The 17,191-nt window shown below is 43.2% G+C and overlaps 2 protein-coding genes across 4 annotated transcripts in view; one reads left to right on the top strand and one right to left on the bottom strand.

Annotated features, from left to right (window-relative positions):
* Nucleotides 1-218: 218 nt before the first annotated feature.
* Nucleotides 219-9,360, top strand: LOC148833677 (E3 ubiquitin-protein ligase TRIM39-like). The gene is made up of 7 exons (XM_088915615.1): nucleotides 219-318; nucleotides 2,474-2,578; nucleotides 3,348-3,446; nucleotides 4,876-4,902; nucleotides 6,357-6,383; nucleotides 7,557-7,583; nucleotides 8,425-9,360. Exons 1-7 carry the CDS (start codon nucleotides 219-221, stop codon nucleotides 8,976-8,978), a joined length of 939 nt encoding a protein of 312 aa, XP_088771741.1. The 3' UTR covers nucleotides 8,979-9,360.
* A 3,655-nt stretch (nucleotides 9,361-13,015) lies between these two features.
* The window catches only part of arhgef11 (Rho guanine nucleotide exchange factor 11), a 55,808-nt gene continuing 51,632 nt past the window's right edge, over nucleotides 13,016-17,191 (bottom strand). For all 3 annotated transcript variants that reach the window (XM_088915612.1, XM_088915614.1, XM_088915611.1), the window contains one exon: nucleotides 13,016-16,948. In XM_088915612.1, coding sequence (XP_088771738.1) covers nucleotides 16,890-16,948 — 59 coding nt within the window. In that variant the 3' untranslated portion in view covers nucleotides 13,016-16,889. The remainder of the gene's footprint in view (nucleotides 16,949-17,191) is intronic.

The following is a 17,191-nucleotide window of genomic DNA, read 5'->3' as shown; positions in this document are numbered from 1 at the left end:
TTAGAAGGCCTACTTGCTGTAGAGGCATCTATAAATAGACACAGCTGAATGAAACCACATTCATAGAGCCTTATCTGTTGTCACTGGCTAGAGCACTGCCCAAGACCACAGGACACAAACCACACTGCTATTCGCTGCCCTGCAAATTTGTATGATAAGAGCATGACTCCTTATATCCCAGAGAAACTGTGACTGTCTGCAGGACATCGCTTCTGAAGATGGACAACATTTATGAGAGTATAGAGCTGAAATCCACTGATGTCTATTCAACACTCTCCCAGCTTGGACCTGATGCCCCACACAAAGGGAAATCACAAGGTACCGTCCTGACCCTTATCATGAGGGTTTATCATGAAGTAGAATGCCTCTGGGAAAATAATGGGCCTGAAAAGAAAATGTCTGATGAATCCAATGGATTTTTCACTCAGATGTTTATCAAGGAATAAACCAGCAACATGTCTGGGGCATAGTGTAGACTGTGTTCCATATTAAATAGAAGAGGCAGAGATGTTACAAATACTAGAACCACTTAAAACAAATTTCGGGGGTAAGACTATAGCCTATCAATTGCAATGAAGGACATGGGAAATATTGTTACAGCTGGAGCAGCCAATGGAAGTGTCTCAAAGAGACAATGGTTAATGCCTAGGTAGTGTCAACATTTCCAGCTTCAAAGCAAAGGGGGGTGTTTACTGAGATGTAGGGGGTATAGTTTCGGAAATCAAAGCAATGGTAAAGTTTACTTTGGTTTACCTTGGTTAATTCAGTTTTGGTTAAATAGTTAAGTGCCAATCAGCAGTCCAGAAAGACACCATATAAGAGAGCAGAAGATCAGAGCACAGAACATACTGTAAAGCATGCACCAGGCGAGAGTTCCTTGTTCAATATCACCCGAGAAGACCACACGGAAGCTAAACGTTTGATCCGTGTTAACCTAGATTAAAAGCGACCTTTTCTGCTTTGTGGGTGCATTTTAGAATAGGGAGATAACCTTACCAATTATTTGCATCTGGGTTGAAGATCTGTTCGTAGGTTGTATTCTATTTAGTTTAGAAGGCAGCTTCTCTCTTCTTTGGCCTCTGTAGGCATTGTTTGAGAGTTGAATACTTGGTAGCAGTCTGGGGGTTTTCCGGGTGGTCTAGACATACAGTAGGTCTCTGAAACGCCTTGTCTGTCAGCCTGTAAATAGAGAAACGTGTGTGTTGTGTGTTTATGTTGTGTGTAGTGAAGTATGTGTTTTGCCATCAGAGGTGTCATTAATAAATATTTGTTTAGCCAAGAGTGCCTGAATTATTACTCTTTTCACCAAAACTGTGCCAGAGAACAAAGAATGCATGTACTGTAACTATGGCCAGCAGCCATATCACTCTGAAACTCACAACTGGCAACCCACTGAAGCTCAGCAGGTGTGAGCCTGGTCAGTACCTGGATGGGAGACCTCCTGGGAAAAACTAAGGTTGCTGGTGGAAGAGGTGTTAGTGGGGCCAGCAGGGGGTGCTCACCCTGCAGTCCATGTGGGTCCAAATTCCCCAGTATAGTGACGGGGACACTATACTGTAAACAGGCGCCGTCTTTTGGATGAGATGTAAAACCGAGGTCCTGACTCTCTGTGGTCATTAAAAATCCCAGGGTGTTTCTCAAAAAGAGTAGGGGTGTAACCCTGCTGTCCTGGCCAAATTTCCCATTGGCCCTTACCAATCATGGACTCCTAATTAATCCCCATCTATGAATTGGCTTCATTACTCTGCTCTCCTCCCCAGTGATAGCTGATGTGTGGTGAGTGTTCTGGTGCACTATGGCTGCCGTCGCATCATCCAGGTGGGGCTGCACATTGGTGGTGGTGGAGGGGAGTCCCCATTACCTGTAAAGCGCTTTGAGTGGAGTGTCCAGAAAAGCGCTATATCAGTGTAAGCAATTATTATTATTATTATTATTATTATACCAACCACTGGGGTTTATTCATGGCAAAATCCTTGCAAGACGGATAAGTAAGTTTATTTTACTTATTGATTTATCCATTGGGTCACTTCCTGCTTATTCTCTAATTTGGGAACCCACCATCTGTAACAAGATTAATCACAAGCTTTTAACAAAGCTCTTCCCACAGTTGCTGAAGGTAGGGATGGTATCTAAGGACTGGCAAGTTGCTGCATCCACAGGAAAGGTGACCAGACTGAACTGAGTCATTGTAAACCAATGCCTTTTATTGCTCTTACATGTTAGGGAAATGAGAGGATAATTAGAACAAAAGCAGAGGATCATCTTTTGACGAGGCTCCTCACTTGCAGGCAGTCCCTTCAGGGCTGGAACTGGTCAGCCCTCTGTGCTTTGGTTTCATTATTCACCGCCCACTTGTGGCCTGTGACTGTGGTGTTTGTCTTGTACCCAACATCTCAGCAAGAGGGATTAATAACCGAAGATCAGTTTGATCATCAAAAAGCTGATAAAATAATTGTGTTTTTGTTTTCCTCAGGGTCACAGGAGAGATTTGTTAGGACAACGTCTTTGTACAAGAGAGCTGCACTGGCCTTTGCCTGCCTGTGGGTCATCACTCTCAGCACCATGCTGGGTGTCATAAGTGAGTTTTGACACGGAGGAGGACACCATCACACAGCTCCTCGACAGCCAGGCTGAAAAAGCAAAATCCTAGAAAAGGGAATGTTTGCTTTTCCAGAAAATCTATACACTTTTACAGCAAAACATTTATACAGTTACTTGTATTCCAATATTGGGCATCAGAAGAAGACTGTGAAGTTAGAAGAGCAGCCAATTTAACTTTTCTGTTATCTGTTTTTTTGCGTTTCAGTTCACCACACTAAAAAACTATCATTGTAACATCCTCTCTAGCATTTTATTAATCTAAGCTTTTCATCAGCATTAATTATTACAGCATGGCACATTTTTATTTGGTACTAGAGCTATAATGAATGTACTACAAATTGCAAAGAACATAAAATATTTGAGTTGTTAAAAAGTGAACACGATCTATAATGGAGAACTTTCTTCTTGTTGTTGATGCTGGACTTAATTTATTTCCAGTTCGTGGTAAAACTGAACCAATGAGACCAATGCTGAAACATGTAAGGAAAACTCATGCTTTTTAAAACCACAGGCGTTCATTCACTAGAACACCATTAGATTTGAATTTACCATTTGCTGGTATACTGTACAAAAAATGCTCAATAAAGTCAGTGGTCTCACTGGCAAATCAATGCAGGTCCGTAGCAAATTTTTGTCAGACCAGAAGCATAACCTTTGGTACATTTTGTGCCACTGAACACAAAGCAAACAGAATGAGCAGTTTCAATATTTAACTACCTGTTTTTTCACTTGTGTCCATGCTACAGAATACCAGAAGCACCAAGATGGTAATAAAAGTGCCCACAAATGCAGAAGTGTAAGCTGTCCCTTGGAGGTGGTGTTCCCCTATGATAAAAACATAACTGGTAACGTGCTTTTATATTTTATAACTGCTGTTATATTTCAAAATACAGTGTGGATCCTTTTTCGTCTTTTTTAGGGCTCAGTCGTCAACTTGTCAACTGTTTGATCTGTTCAGGATAAAAGCTGCTGACAAACGGTTCTCAGAGTGAAAAGTTGCTTGTTCTTCACCTTACTTACGCATGAAAAAGAAAGAGCTCCTAATGACATTTCTGGAGAGAGGCAAGTCCCAAGGCCACCTAATCGCACAATCATTAAGGCACCAATCCCACTACCACCACCAATACAGCAGCCTTTTGGTTTGTTTCATAGGGGACTTCTGACTTCCTTGTCCTCGTGGTCAGAATGTCATCGATTTTATAAGTGTGATCAAGCTGAATAGTGCGCTTAAATCTTCATTCCCTTCGCACAAACACATTACAAGTTGGGGTGTGTCCAAATTTCATAAATGGATATATTAGTGTGTGCATAGTGTGCTAAGGTGCAAAAGATTGGGTTATACATTGAAATACACATTGTGCTAACCAAAAGGTTTTTGTCCAAAATATAAAACATCCCTCCATCCCCAAGGTTTTGCAGTGTGCTGGATTATTTTATCTAGGGTTGTTATACAGTATTAGCTTTAGTGCTGTTAATCTGAAATAGACCTAATAAATATTTTGAATATATTTTAATTATTTTTTGGGCCACTTTCCTGACAGTAATGCCTCATTTAATTGAAACGGAAACATTTATTCACCATTAAATGTTTTCAATGTGTAAATGAGTTGTTTGTCAAGCTCTGGGCAAAAAAATGCACAAATTCAAATGGCATTTACCTTGTTAGATTCTTTTTTTTTAACTCACCTCCACCCCCACCCCCAAACTTTGGAGGACTTCTTTAATTTTTCACTCTCATTTTTGTTCTTATTAGACAATAACAAAAAAAACTTACATTCACAAAAAAAAATAATTAAAAAGACTTCCTACTAATATTCTTAACATCCAGTGCCATTCAAGTATATCTCTAATGGGCCCCAGACATTCCTATAGTCACTAAGGTTCCCCTGTAAATTAGATGAAATCTTTTCAGATTTAACTTGTGACACAGCCTCTTTAATCCATTCTTTGTACGACGGTCCTGTACTGTCCACCCATTTTCGCAATATTGTTTTTTGAGCAATAACACGGAGAGTCAAAAAAGTAATTGTATATTGAATTGCTACTTTAACCTTTGATAAATCACCATGTAATGAGAGTGCGTGGAATTGAGATATTTAGGTGTAGATTCTGCTGATTCTTACGATGTGATCCACTAGCACTGCAGCGTTTTTCACCTAGGAAACATACATATATCACCTACTGCAGAACCGTGCATTAAGGCTACATGATGCAAGCCTGTCTTCCAACTTTGACAACACATCATGGTAATCAAGTATTATGTTTTTTTTTTAGTCAATCAGGTATTTTCTGCACTGTCAAGTAAGTGAGAATTCCTGCCTGTTACTTTGATTTTTGTGTTGCCCTTGTCTTGGATTCAATTCATTTGCATTCTCAAACCTTTGTCAACGTTTCCTTCCCAATTGCAATAATATGCCATGTGAAAGTTTACCATGACCAGGTACTCATTATATTTTCCCACCCGTATTGTCATTCTCTTTTTCTTATTAAGTTTAATACAAACTAGAAGGACTACAATGAGGGAGCCATCATGTTTCAGGCAGAAGGAATCTTAGTTTCTAATCGAACCTGCGAAACTGTCAATAGATGACATAATTTCCATATGAGAGTAAAAGGGCCTCAGAACATACCAATAATGACATTTCCCTGCCTGGGTACTCGCCGTTTTTGTGACATATCTATTCAATATCTAATACACATTTCATTTCTTAAATATTTAAAATATAGCATGAAACATTACTTATAATACTAATAATAAATTAAATACACATACAAAAAACATTAACACATACTTTAAATACTTATTGTTCTTGATCTGAAATTCAGAGAACAGGAAAGTGACAAGCAAGTGTACATTTGAGTAGGTTGAAATTCATCCGTTTATAGTTCTCTGTGTCATGCTGTATGGTCTATATTGTGAGTTGTCTGTTAGGTGAATGTAACACACTTTAGCTACAGTTTAGTACGAAGACAGTGTATGTGGGTGAGGCCTGTGATGGACTGGCAGCCTGACCAAGGTGTATCTATAGCAATCTGCCAGGTTAGGCTCAGGCCTAGCACACCGTGGCACTGAATTAAGAAGTCCCTGAAAATGGATGATTGCTATGGTAAACTTTCACAGGGGCATGCCTCTGTAGCAACTGCATCAAAACGTCTTTGCTGATTTGTCTCGCTTGCCTCATGCCTAACACATACTCAGTAACTTCTCCAGAGACGTTTGCTCACTGCACCACAGCGAGGGCTTTGAGTCTCAATGGCACAGGTAGGAAACAACAGCAGTGCGTTTGCACCGCATCATGTCACCGACTTGTCTTGTCTAATGAATTGCATTCCAATTCCTGGAACGTAGCTCTCTTTCTTTAACACACAGTACAGAGCAGTGTCCACTTAGATACTGTAAGCTGCATGTCAAGATGCCCAAACACAGTGGTGAGCAATAAGCTGCTGTGTTAGCCCACTGGAGAGTCTGACAGGGAGGAGTTCAGGAATAGCTACCACCACAGAGGAAGGAAATACAGCTGTAGCTCCTCTGATAAATGACATGCCAATGTGAGATATGAAGTACATAAATAGAGTAAAACCTACTGTTCATTATTTTGCTGAGTGTATGGCCCTCATCTTGCACAACTGTAATTTCTTAATATAATGTTCTGATCATTTCCAGGGGAAGAAGCCCAGTAAACATTAAACGAAAGCCAACGGATGTCTTTAAACAATAATGCAGCTAATTAATCTGACTAATGATTTCTCTGCAGGAAAAAGGGGGAATACCTTTATGTCAGGTAATTTCAAAAGTTTGTCTCCAATGCCCTTAGATTTGCATTTTTTTTCTTTTAAAACTGTTACCTACTGTATGCTGAACAACTGTCAATCGGTCTTTATTGACACCTCATGGTACACTAAAATCCACAAATGAATGACCTTTAATGTACACTTGATTTGTGTGTCAGTCAAGAATGATACCTAACACAGAAACAGGGTTAATAGACTAAATAAATAATCTTTACACTTATATAGCACTTTTCTAGACACTCCACTCAAAGAGCTTTACAGGTAATGGGGACTCCCCTCCACCACCAGTGTGCAGCCCCACCTGGATGATGCTCCAGTACTCTCACCACACACCAGCTCTCAGTGGGGAGGAGAGCAGAGTGATGAAGCCAATTCAGAGATGGGGATTATTAGGAGGCCATGACTGGTAAAGGCCAGGGGGAAATTTGGCCAGGACACCCCTACTCTTTTTGAGAAATGCCCTGGAACTTTTAAGGACTATGGAGAGTCATGACCTTGGATTTAAGTCTCTTCTGAAAGAAGGCACCCTTTATATAATATAGTGTCTTCATCACTATACTAGGGCATTAGGACCCACACAGACCGCAGGGTGAGCGCTCGTTATGGGCTGTTAATTGTGATTTGCAGGGTGGTCCAGTTGCTGAGTAATGTAACTTTGCTTTAGTGAGCCCTCAAGGAAGGGTTCCCTGCCAACAAGGGTGCTCCAGCATTAAGGAACAGAAGAGATAAAATACCACTTCTACATTGCATAAACACTATAAGAAACCCAATTTGTTATGCAGGGTGCCATTCACGTGTGATTGAGGTGTTCTTGTTCAGCAGAGGGAGATGAAGGCATCACCAAAACAATGAGAAAGGTAGAGCTTGAATTAGGAAGTGAGAAAATTATGATTGTAATCCATGGAAAATTCAGAAGGATAAAAGGGCTTCCAAGTTGTCAATGTGCTTCTGTGAACCATAGAATCATTCCTGTTCCAAAACATGCTTTCCTACTGTTCAGAAGATTTCACAACCTTACCATCATACTTTTCAGGACCTGATCAAATCCTAATCTCCTCTTTTTCAGATTTAACGGGTTATTTTAAGTGGTTGTTTAGGAACTAATCTAATTGTTTCAGTGGCATAGAGTGATATTAATCCAAGTGCTTCTCTCTTTTTGACAGTGTGGAAGTGGATTTGTGAAGCATCAGGTACTGTCTAATAATCTCTTTACAAACCCCTGCTGAAATGTTCTCGAAAGTCAAGGATGTCTTTAAAACTACATTGACTGAATCATGTAGATGGAGCATTCTCACAGTGGCCACAGCACAACACAAAGGGCTGAACATACAGTAATTCAGAACACCTTTTGCAAAGATCTCTAAAAATGCACAGCAATGGTCATTTGTAAATATTTAATCACATCTGCAAATCATTTCTTAAACAGGTCAATGCTTGCTGCTCTCGTAGTATTAATTCCATACGTCTCCTAAAAGGATAGTTTGCACCACCTGGAGGAAATCTCAGGCAATACAGCAGGCCCGCACATCAAGAGATGCCCTGGCAGCCTCATTGTGCACAATCAGTTGTATGCGAGGAGTCGTACCCCCTGCCAGTTTGCTAGTGATATAACCCAGGCTCAGACTCTCAGGGCCTGGTCCATGGAACCGAACCCGTTTGGAGGAAGTATGTTTATTATTGTTTTGAATCTCCTACTGAAAGAATCTGCCAAGGGTGCTCGCTACGAGGAGTTTCTATGCCCCCCCCCCCGCCTTGTTTGCGTGGGTTTCCTCCAGGTGCTCCAGGTTTCTTCCCTGCTGCGCGTGTGCATGTCTGCCCTGCGATGGACTAGTGTCCTGTCCAGGACGTACACTATGTGCCTCTTGATGGCCAGGATAGGCTCTGGCTCCCCTCCACGTAATGATGGCTTACAACCATTAAAAAAATGGATGGATGGATGGAATCTGTCTACATCTGCTACACCACGCCCAATTAACCGTGGGCTAGAGACGACGGGATCGATGAGGCGGTACTCTTCTGTTTCTTCCACAGCTGACGTGACTCTGGACCCCAATACGGCTCAGGCAAACCTCATCCTGTCCGGCGATGGGAAACAAGTGAGGCTGGGAGACGAAAAACAGGACTTTCCCAACTATGCCGAGAGATACGACCCGATTATCAACGTCTTGGGCAAACAGGGCTTCACCTCGGGGAGACACTACTGGGAGGTGGAGGTAGGGGAGAAGACGGAGTGGTATATAGGAGTGGCCAAAGAATCTGTCAGCAGGAAGGGCAGCGTCATACTGAACCTCAAGAACGGTTACTGGACGGTGGAGCTGAGGAACGGAACGAAGCTCAGTGCCAACGCTGCCTCCTGGGACCCTCTGCCACTTGATCTGAAGCCCCGGACATTGGGGGTGTACGTAGATTACGAGGAAGGACAGATCTCCTTTTACAACATGGAGACCAGGAATCACATCTACACTTTCACTGACACCTTCACAGAGAAACTCTATCCCTTTTTCTGTCCCGGCTTGAACGAAAGGGGGGAAAACTCCGATCCACTGATCATCCCCCCACGTAAGAGACTTAAGGGGTGTGTCTGAGTGTTTTTGGAGTCATTTGGCAAGTGCAGGATAATAATAATTATATATAACAATGTATTTATAAAGTGCCTTTCTAAACCCAGGGATGCTGTATTTAGTTAATAAAAAAGCTACTTTCGCCCCTGGGCTCAATAATAATTAACACATTTTGGGTGCAACTAATTATGGAAGCCTAATTATAATACTAATTATGGAAGAGTAAAAAAAATGTTGCTATGGTATCTCGCAATTGCGACTTTGTAACTCAGAAGTGCGACTTAAAATCTCAGAGTTACGACTTGAAATCTCAGAATTACAATTTAAAAACTCAGAATCGCCACTTTATAGCTCAAAATTGAGACTTAAAAACTCAGAATTACGACTTTATATCTCGCAACTGCAACTGCAAAATAGCCCACATTTCATTGTCTGTCCTTTTGTTATTGTAACGGATTCGGGTTCTAGGGCTTGTGCCCTTGCCGCTCCCACCCTACTTTGTGCCTCACTGCATTGGCTCGAACCCGGGTCTTGCCAGCTGAGCTAAAGAAGACCATTTTTAAGTAAAAAAGGAATTGTACCAAAATTGTTTTTGGATAGATTTGCAAAATGTTATTAACATTTAAAGGTAAATGTTCAATTTAAAGATTTTTATATTTTATATGTTCATATTTAGATATTTGGATAAAGGATATGGTCTTATTATTAATCTGTTAATTATTTTGGCGAAATACTTCATCCACAAAAGTAAATAGTCTAATACTGCTCCCTCTAAATTTAAAGAATCAAAAGTCAAGACATACAATGGAAATTTGTAAAAAGTATAAGTTTCAGTTTTTATAATTGTAAATTCCTCTGGATGTTAAGCGTCTATTTCTGTATCTTTTTCATATTCTGCCTCCTTTTTTTTCTGGTGTTTAAATACAAACTTACAAGTACAAGACAAGTCTTCAGACCTGTAGATCCTATGATCCTGTACGATTCATGAAAATAGTGTAACGAAACGGCCGACATACAGGTTGTACGATCTGGTTGCGGTGTGGTGACGGCACCGCCCTCCCCTGTGCATAACAGGGATGTTGGTCAGCAGGACTAAAGAAGGTCTTCTTTAGCTCAGCTGGCAAGACCTGGGTTCGAACCCATGCAGTGAGGCACGAACTAGGGTGGGAGCGATGAGGTCACAAGCCCCAGAACCCGAATCCATTACTATAACAAAAGGACAGAATGAAATGTGGGCCATTTCTAAGTCGCAAATGTGAGATAAAAAGTCACAATTGTGAAATATAAATTCGGAATTCTGAGATACCATAGTGCGTTTTTTTTTTACTCCCTGTCGGAAACGGGCTTCCATAACTAATAACCTTATCTTAATTAACAAAAACTTCTTACTGATTCCTGGAACAATATTACTGAATCAACTAACTGAACACTAATCTTCAGTGTCCAGAGTTTTTAGTGACTAGTGTTACATACTGTAGTAACATGACAGTGTGCTACGAGAGGCAATCAGTACTGCTTACCAGACTGTAATTCCTTCTGGTATTCAAGAACCACCTTCTCATACTCCTGTGCTCAGTCTTAGCTTCTGTACTAGTCTGTACAGATGATGTTTCCCAGCAGCAGAGTTTGGCGTGATTGTTTGGGTCTAATGAATGAGGGTATCCAAAACTGAACCTTGTGGCACACCACGATTGATTGGAACCATGGGGAATTTATGAGGACAAAGCCAAACAAAATGGAACCTGCCAGTCAGATAAGAGCAGCACCAGTTAAAGACAGCACCACCAACAGAGAAGAATGTCTGAAAACGATTAAGATATGATTTACTGTATCAAAAGCTGCACTAAAATCAAAGGGGCATGAGAATGCTTATAGCCCCTGAAGCAGAAGCAACAAGCAAACCATTCAAAACCTTTACGAACAGTCTCAGAACTGCTTAACATTATCGTTCAATGATGTGAGCCTGTAAATGATGTGCATCCAACACAATGTAACTCCTTAGATAGAAATACTAAATTAGAAATTGGTCTGTACTTCATCCAAAGCCAGCTTCTTCATTATTACAGTGACTGATGCAGGCTTTAAAAGCATTAGGGACCACACCTGCGGAAAAGGAACCTTTGATAATATTGACAATAAGAGGGGCAGATGTTAGGCAGGCAAGCTTTCAGTAAAGTGGTAGGAATGGGATTTAGACAACAAGGGGTTGTTTTATAGCTGTAAGTTAAATCAGATCAATTTACAAAAATTAGGTTCAATTCAAATAAATCTGGTACAGGGGAAAGTGAAATGGAAAACTTGTCATCGCAAAATTTTCTCTCTTGATTTGCCTTTTGTGTGGGGGCATGCATCCTGATTCAAATATGTGAGCTTCCTCCTACTTCCCAAAGACATACTGCCAAGGATAATGAACTAATATAAACTGTTTTATGCCGTCTGTCACCCAGACTGACATTCTGTCCAGGGCGAGGTCCTGCCTTATACAAATGTACTTCTGGGTTCAATTCCAGGTTCCTGCAGTGCCCACCAAGAATAATAATAATAATTATTCCTTACACTTATATAGCGCTTTTCTGGACACTCCACTCAAAGCGCTTTACAAGTAACGGGATCTCCCCTCCACCACCACCAATGTGCAGTATCCACCTGGATGATGCGACACCAGAACGCTCACCACACATCAGCTATCAGTGGGGAGGAGAGCAGAGTAATGTAGCCAATTCATAGATGGGGATTATTAGGAGGCCATGATTGGAAAGGGCCAATGGGAAATTTGGCCAGGACGCCAGGGTTACACCCCTACTCTTTTCAAGAAACGCCCTGGGATTTTTAATGACCACAGAGAGTCAGGACCTCGGTTTTACGTCTCATCCAAAGGACGGCGCCTGTTTACAGTATAGTGTCCCCGTCACTATACTGGGGCATTAGGACCCACACAGACCGCAGGGTGAGCGCCCCCTGCCGGCCCCACTAACACCTCTTCCAGCAGCAACCTTAGTTTTTCCCAGGAGGACTCCCATCCAGGTACTGACCAGGCTCACACCTGCTGAGCTTCAATGGGTTGACAGTTGTGAATTGCAGGGTGATATGGCTGCTGGCCAATCCAGAATAAGCAGCTTTGGAGGACTGAATGTCTTAAGATAGGTGACCAATAAAGGGAAATGCTGGAATTGTGAATTGGATTCCACTACCTACAGTACGTGTGGTGAATCATGTGGGTTAATTCAAACGATGATGTGGAGACTGTGGACTACGGTGACCGAGCCTCAAGTGCTTAAGCTTCATGAACAAATGGCACACCCTTCTCCCATAAAGCTACATTACCTTTGCTTGATACGTGACAGCAAGTGATAGTCAAGTTAATTTTGCTTATGCTACAAAGCACTTGGACATTATTTGTATATAAATAAAAACATACAACATACAAGCAAATGATAAGTAGTGGTTATTTAATGTATGCGATTTGAGGTTGTGTCCCTGCTCTGTGTTCCCAGAGCATAAGAAAGGTAACCAATGAGAGGAGCCCATCTAAAACAGCAACATTAGGGCTACAGAACCCGTCCTGCTTTCTAAAGGAGAGGTGTTACTGGTTGATTCACATAAGATCCCCAGATACTCCCCCACCTTATAAGTTAAACACAGCTCTAAAAGCTCCCAACACCTCAGGCACCCAGTCCAATCACAGCTCATACCTCTCCTCCTCACACCTCAGCCATCCCGTCCAATCACGGCTCTTCCCTCCTCCTCACCTCAAACATCCCATCCAATTACGCCTCTTTTCTGCTTGTGACAGGGTTCATGACCAAGCTGCTGGGTGGTACTTCACAGTCTCATTTACAGCACTTGGAAGTGAGAACTTTGAAGACCTGAAGGGAAAATAAAACTACATCCACAGGTAACTAATATCCATCAACAGCAGGAGGAAAGTTGTTTTTTCTCTCAGTGTGAAAGAGAAGTAACAATGGATTTGTCAAAATTCATTTAGGGAAAAAAAGGGGAACAGAAAATCCAGAGAGGGGAACAGAAAATCCAAACACACACCAAAATGCACATTTGTGCCATGTTGCAATGTTGTTGTGTTTTTTTAATGTCACAAAACACAAAATGAAACCATAATACACCTCTGTTTGGCATGGCTATTTCTCTTTTAAAAACAAGGAGCAAAACAAAAACAACAACAAAAAGATTTTACAGTCATTTCTTCGTATCTACAAAACGCAAAATAATTCAGGATTTACAGCATTATAGAACATTGACAAAACATTCCGCTGCGGAGTTACGGCTCGAAGGGGGGTGAGGGGGTGGAGGGAGGGGGCGAGGGGGTTCCGTCACACTGGAAGGAACAAGATAAAAATCATTCCGATACGGGATACGAACGCTGGCGCTGAGGTCGCGAGGGCGAGGGAGGGGAGGCTGCGCTCACTGAACAGAATCACTCCGGCAGCGCGAGGAAGAGCAACACTGTGAGGGCGGATTGAAAAAAAACCAAAACAAAACACAAAGAAACAGACATCTTGAGGTTCCTCGTTTCCTTCATTCGCCGGTTTCGTGGATGGGTTTAAACCCAGCGTGCTGCTTTGTGAAACTGAAGCACATGGGCTCTGCGCAAAACTGGTCCCCTTTCTCTCATCGCTCAACTTCCTGTTGCGCTCCGGACTACACTGTGGATATGGGACTTCATTACCGGTTTGACACAACATCTCTCAACAGCACTTATCCGGTTATTAAAATGCATGTCTTTTAGTTTACCACCCAACTATGAACAAATGCACCTAAGTCTAAAGAAACCATATCAGCACCTAGAAGCTTGAAATAGTTTGATGCAGCTCGTGTAGAGTTTGAGCTTTTATGGACCAATACACAAGCACCCCGAGAAGTTCACATGGGGACCTTAAAAAAAGCAGGCATAGACAGCATCTCGCTGTGGCTTACACAGTTGTCTTCATCTCCAGTGATATTCATTTAGGTATGATAAATTTGTTTAGGGGCAACATGGTGGCGCAGCAGTTACTGTTGCTGCCTCTCAGCGCTGGGGCCCTGGGTTCAATTGTGGATCTGAGGTGCTGTCGGCGTGTAGTTTGTTTGTTCCCTTGTGTTTGCATGGGTTTCCTCTGGGTGCTGCGATTTCTCCCACAGTCCAGACATGCTGGTAGTTTAATTGGCCCTATGTGAGTATGTGTGTGTAGGCCCCAGGCCACTCTAACCCTGAATTGGGTAAGCGGTTACTGAAAGTATTGTGAAATGCATCTCCTCCTCTTTTCTCTGTTTGAAAAGCTCAGCTTTTCAAGAGTGGTTAAGATTTCTAGGGAATTAACTCACTTAAGACAATAAGAGTGAATATGAGGCTTCACAGAAGTCTGCGACATTGTAAAATGAGTACGAACACCTCACGTCTAAGATTTCTAGTGAGTTTACCAAGATCCCATTAACTAGAAGCAGGGCAATGTTAAGCAGTCAGCCATACAAGGTGAAGTATGGTGGTCACACGGGTTGTGATTGTACTCGAGACGAGAGGCTGATACAGGCAGGGCTGGAACGATGCAGGGAAATCACAGCTAACAGGAAGCTGTATGCCCAGGTGAGGTGAACATGCAAACTCCACCCCAATCAGCAAGACAGGACCCAAATGCTCTGAGCCAGCAGAACTACCCACCTTTCCACAGTCCAGAACTTTACTTAATAAAGGAGTCAGAGTGCGGGAGATGAACAGTCTCAACTTTGAGCCTACAAAATGCAATGAGCACTGCTGCAACTGGTGCAGCAGTTTAATCGTTTTGAGATTTTACAGGAGTCTGACCCTCTGCCCCCGGGCACACACTTCTGCTGGCGGATTCAGTTAGACCTTACTCCTGCCTCCAAAGGCAACCATTCAACTGCGGCCTCCTGAGTTTGTGTTATGAGAGGTGACTTAAGATGACTGATGCTGATCCTCGCAATAATGCAGATTTCACTGAAGAGGCAGGTGTGGCTTTGGCCTCCATGAAGTACTGATACGACAGGACATGCAAAACAGCCCAGTCGCGAGAGAAAGAAAGAGGTTCAGATGGACTTGACAGTTTAGAAATGATGTCTGTGCAAGATATCCTGGGTACGCTGCCCACCAACAACCACCCACCCCACTGTCAGATTTTTATTTGGCGCTCGGGTGAAACATCCCTCAAAGAGGCCAGCACTCCGCGGGTGTCCGCTTGAATTCCCTGCACACTCCCGTGCGCATGGCTCCGTGCCTCCTTCGTTAAGGTTATTGCATGGACGTGGGGTGAAGGCTGCCCCCTTGTGGTCAGTACCGCCGGGTTCAAGGCTGTAGTGTGCCGGAAAAAGCCCCAACTTGGAAGCTCCTAAATCATCCTTCATCACAGTCTATAATAAATAAATTATACCACAGCTGAATAATATGTGCATCTGTTGAGGGCCCAGGGAGACGACTCCCTGGGCACAACCCTTATAAATCTTTCCTAAGAAACAAAGTAAAAGCCAGTTAAAAAATAAAAGAGTACAGTGCAGTAAAGCCCAACGGGAATAGTACTGAAAGCACAGCGAAGCACACAGAGAGACAGGAACCAGGTTGGTCACAGGAAACCCAGGTTGAGAGAGAGCACGATAGAGGCCGACAGAGCACCGAATCTTTCCCAGAATTCAGACATATCACATGCTTCCAGTATCCTCATTCTCAAATTCTCTGCACTGGGCAAATCTGTAGTAAAGAAAGTTTATATAAAAAAAAACTCTGGAGTAAGTGACTATTAATTTAAAAATTGTTTAAAAAAAGGAGGGTTTAAGGTTTAAGGGTCATGTCATGACAAGCAATTCTATTGCTTTCTGGGGTCGAGTGGAGGGGTTAAGATGGCTCAGTAAATGACACAAACAGGACTTGGATATCCACACTGGTTGGTAAGGAGCTGCACCTTAACAAGACGTTATAAACGCCTGACACTCTCAAGAAGACTTGTGCTCTTCTGACCTCTAGAAAAGAACAGCGGACAACGGCAGAGATTGGCTAGCCAAACAAACTCAAAGCCAGAGGTTAGCACAGTCTCACACAGGACACTGTGCCCCACTGCCACCTGGTGCTCTGCTGTATTTGGCAATCCGAGGAACCAACATAAGATGGTTACGGCTACAGGAAACAATGGCAAAACCCCATTCCTAGTGTCCACCATGTTGGCTCCAAAGTCTTCATGGATTTCTATAGTGATGCCTGTGCCCACACTGCTCCCCCGCCCTCTCCTGTCAGAGCCAAGATGGCGCTCGTTTCACATATTGAAGGCATGCACCGTGATGGAAAGCCTGACGCACGCCATTTTACTTAAGAGTTTGCCATGATCTGCTGGACTGGAGCCAAAATGGCAGCCACTTCACAGTTTCAACCTTCCCATGTGGCAAACCTCTCAGAAAACCAGCCTCCACCCCCAGAAAACCCCACACGTACCCCACACGTACCCATACGCTGTTAATTCTTCCCGCCATTTTGGCTCAAACTTGGCGGCGGTTCCAGAACCCGTACCCAACTGGAAGCCCCCCCCCCCCAGGGGCATCACCCTCACGGTTATATCCTCGAGTACCTGGAAGCCAGGAAGAAAGGACCCCAGCCCTGTACAGCACAGAGTCCCTGGATATGTCAAAGAAGCAGCACTGTTCGGCAAACAACACTGCGCCACTGCCCTCTTCTTCTTTGCCTCCTCTTCAGTCCCCCTCCAAAACTTGGCTCAAGTCAATAGAACTGACTTTCAGTTTTCCTTCATGTTTTCGGCTGCTTGTCCCCCTCCCTCCTCCAGGGTTTGCTTTCAAGCAAAGTACATGCAGGGAAACGAAAAAGGGAGGGGAGCTCGGAGTCCGGAGCAAAAGGAATGATCTTTCCGCCTTCCTGACCATTCCCAGACTCCGCTCCTCTACGTGCGCCCCCGGGACGGGGAGAGGGGGAGCGTACCGGAAAGGTCAGAACCCGGTGGACTGAATTTCAGGTTGACTCAGCTCGGCCGGGGCGCCTTCTTTACCTAAGAGATGATAAAGAGAGATTTAAAAGCAACCGCCATGACAAAACATCCATCCACTCCTAACCGCTTCGGCCAGTACACGCTTCGCTTGCAGGGGAGCCCGAATTTATCCTAGCCAGCGAGGGGTGCGAAGCAGGATTCCCTCTGGACGGGACGCCAGTCCATCACAGGGCATACACACACAGCCACACCAGGGCCAATTGCCCCAGAAGCCAATTAACCTACCAGCATGTCTTTGGACTG

This window comes from Atractosteus spatula, chromosome 5, assembly GCF_055471065.1.
Source record: "Atractosteus spatula isolate fAtrSpa1 chromosome 5, fAtrSpa1.hap1, whole genome shotgun sequence".
Taxonomy (NCBI): Eukaryota; Metazoa; Chordata; class Actinopteri; order Semionotiformes; family Lepisosteidae; genus Atractosteus; species Atractosteus spatula.
The sequence above is the reverse complement of the archived record's forward strand: the minus strand, read 5'-3'. Positions and strand labels throughout refer to the sequence as shown.

Excerpts from the sequence above, each read along its gene's own strand:
- LOC148833677 (XM_088915615.1), top strand. The coding sequence starts at position 219 with ATGGACAACATTTATGAGAGTATAGAGCTGAAATCCACTGATGTCTAT. Across the intron at positions 3,447-4,875 it reads CTATGATAAAAACATAACTG|TCAATCAGGTATTTTCTGCA; the intron begins GTAACGTGCTTT and ends TTTTTTTTTTAG. Across the intron at positions 7,584-8,424 it reads GTGGATTTGTGAAGCATCAG|CTGACGTGACTCTGGACCCC; the intron begins GTACTGTCTAAT and ends TTTCTTCCACAG.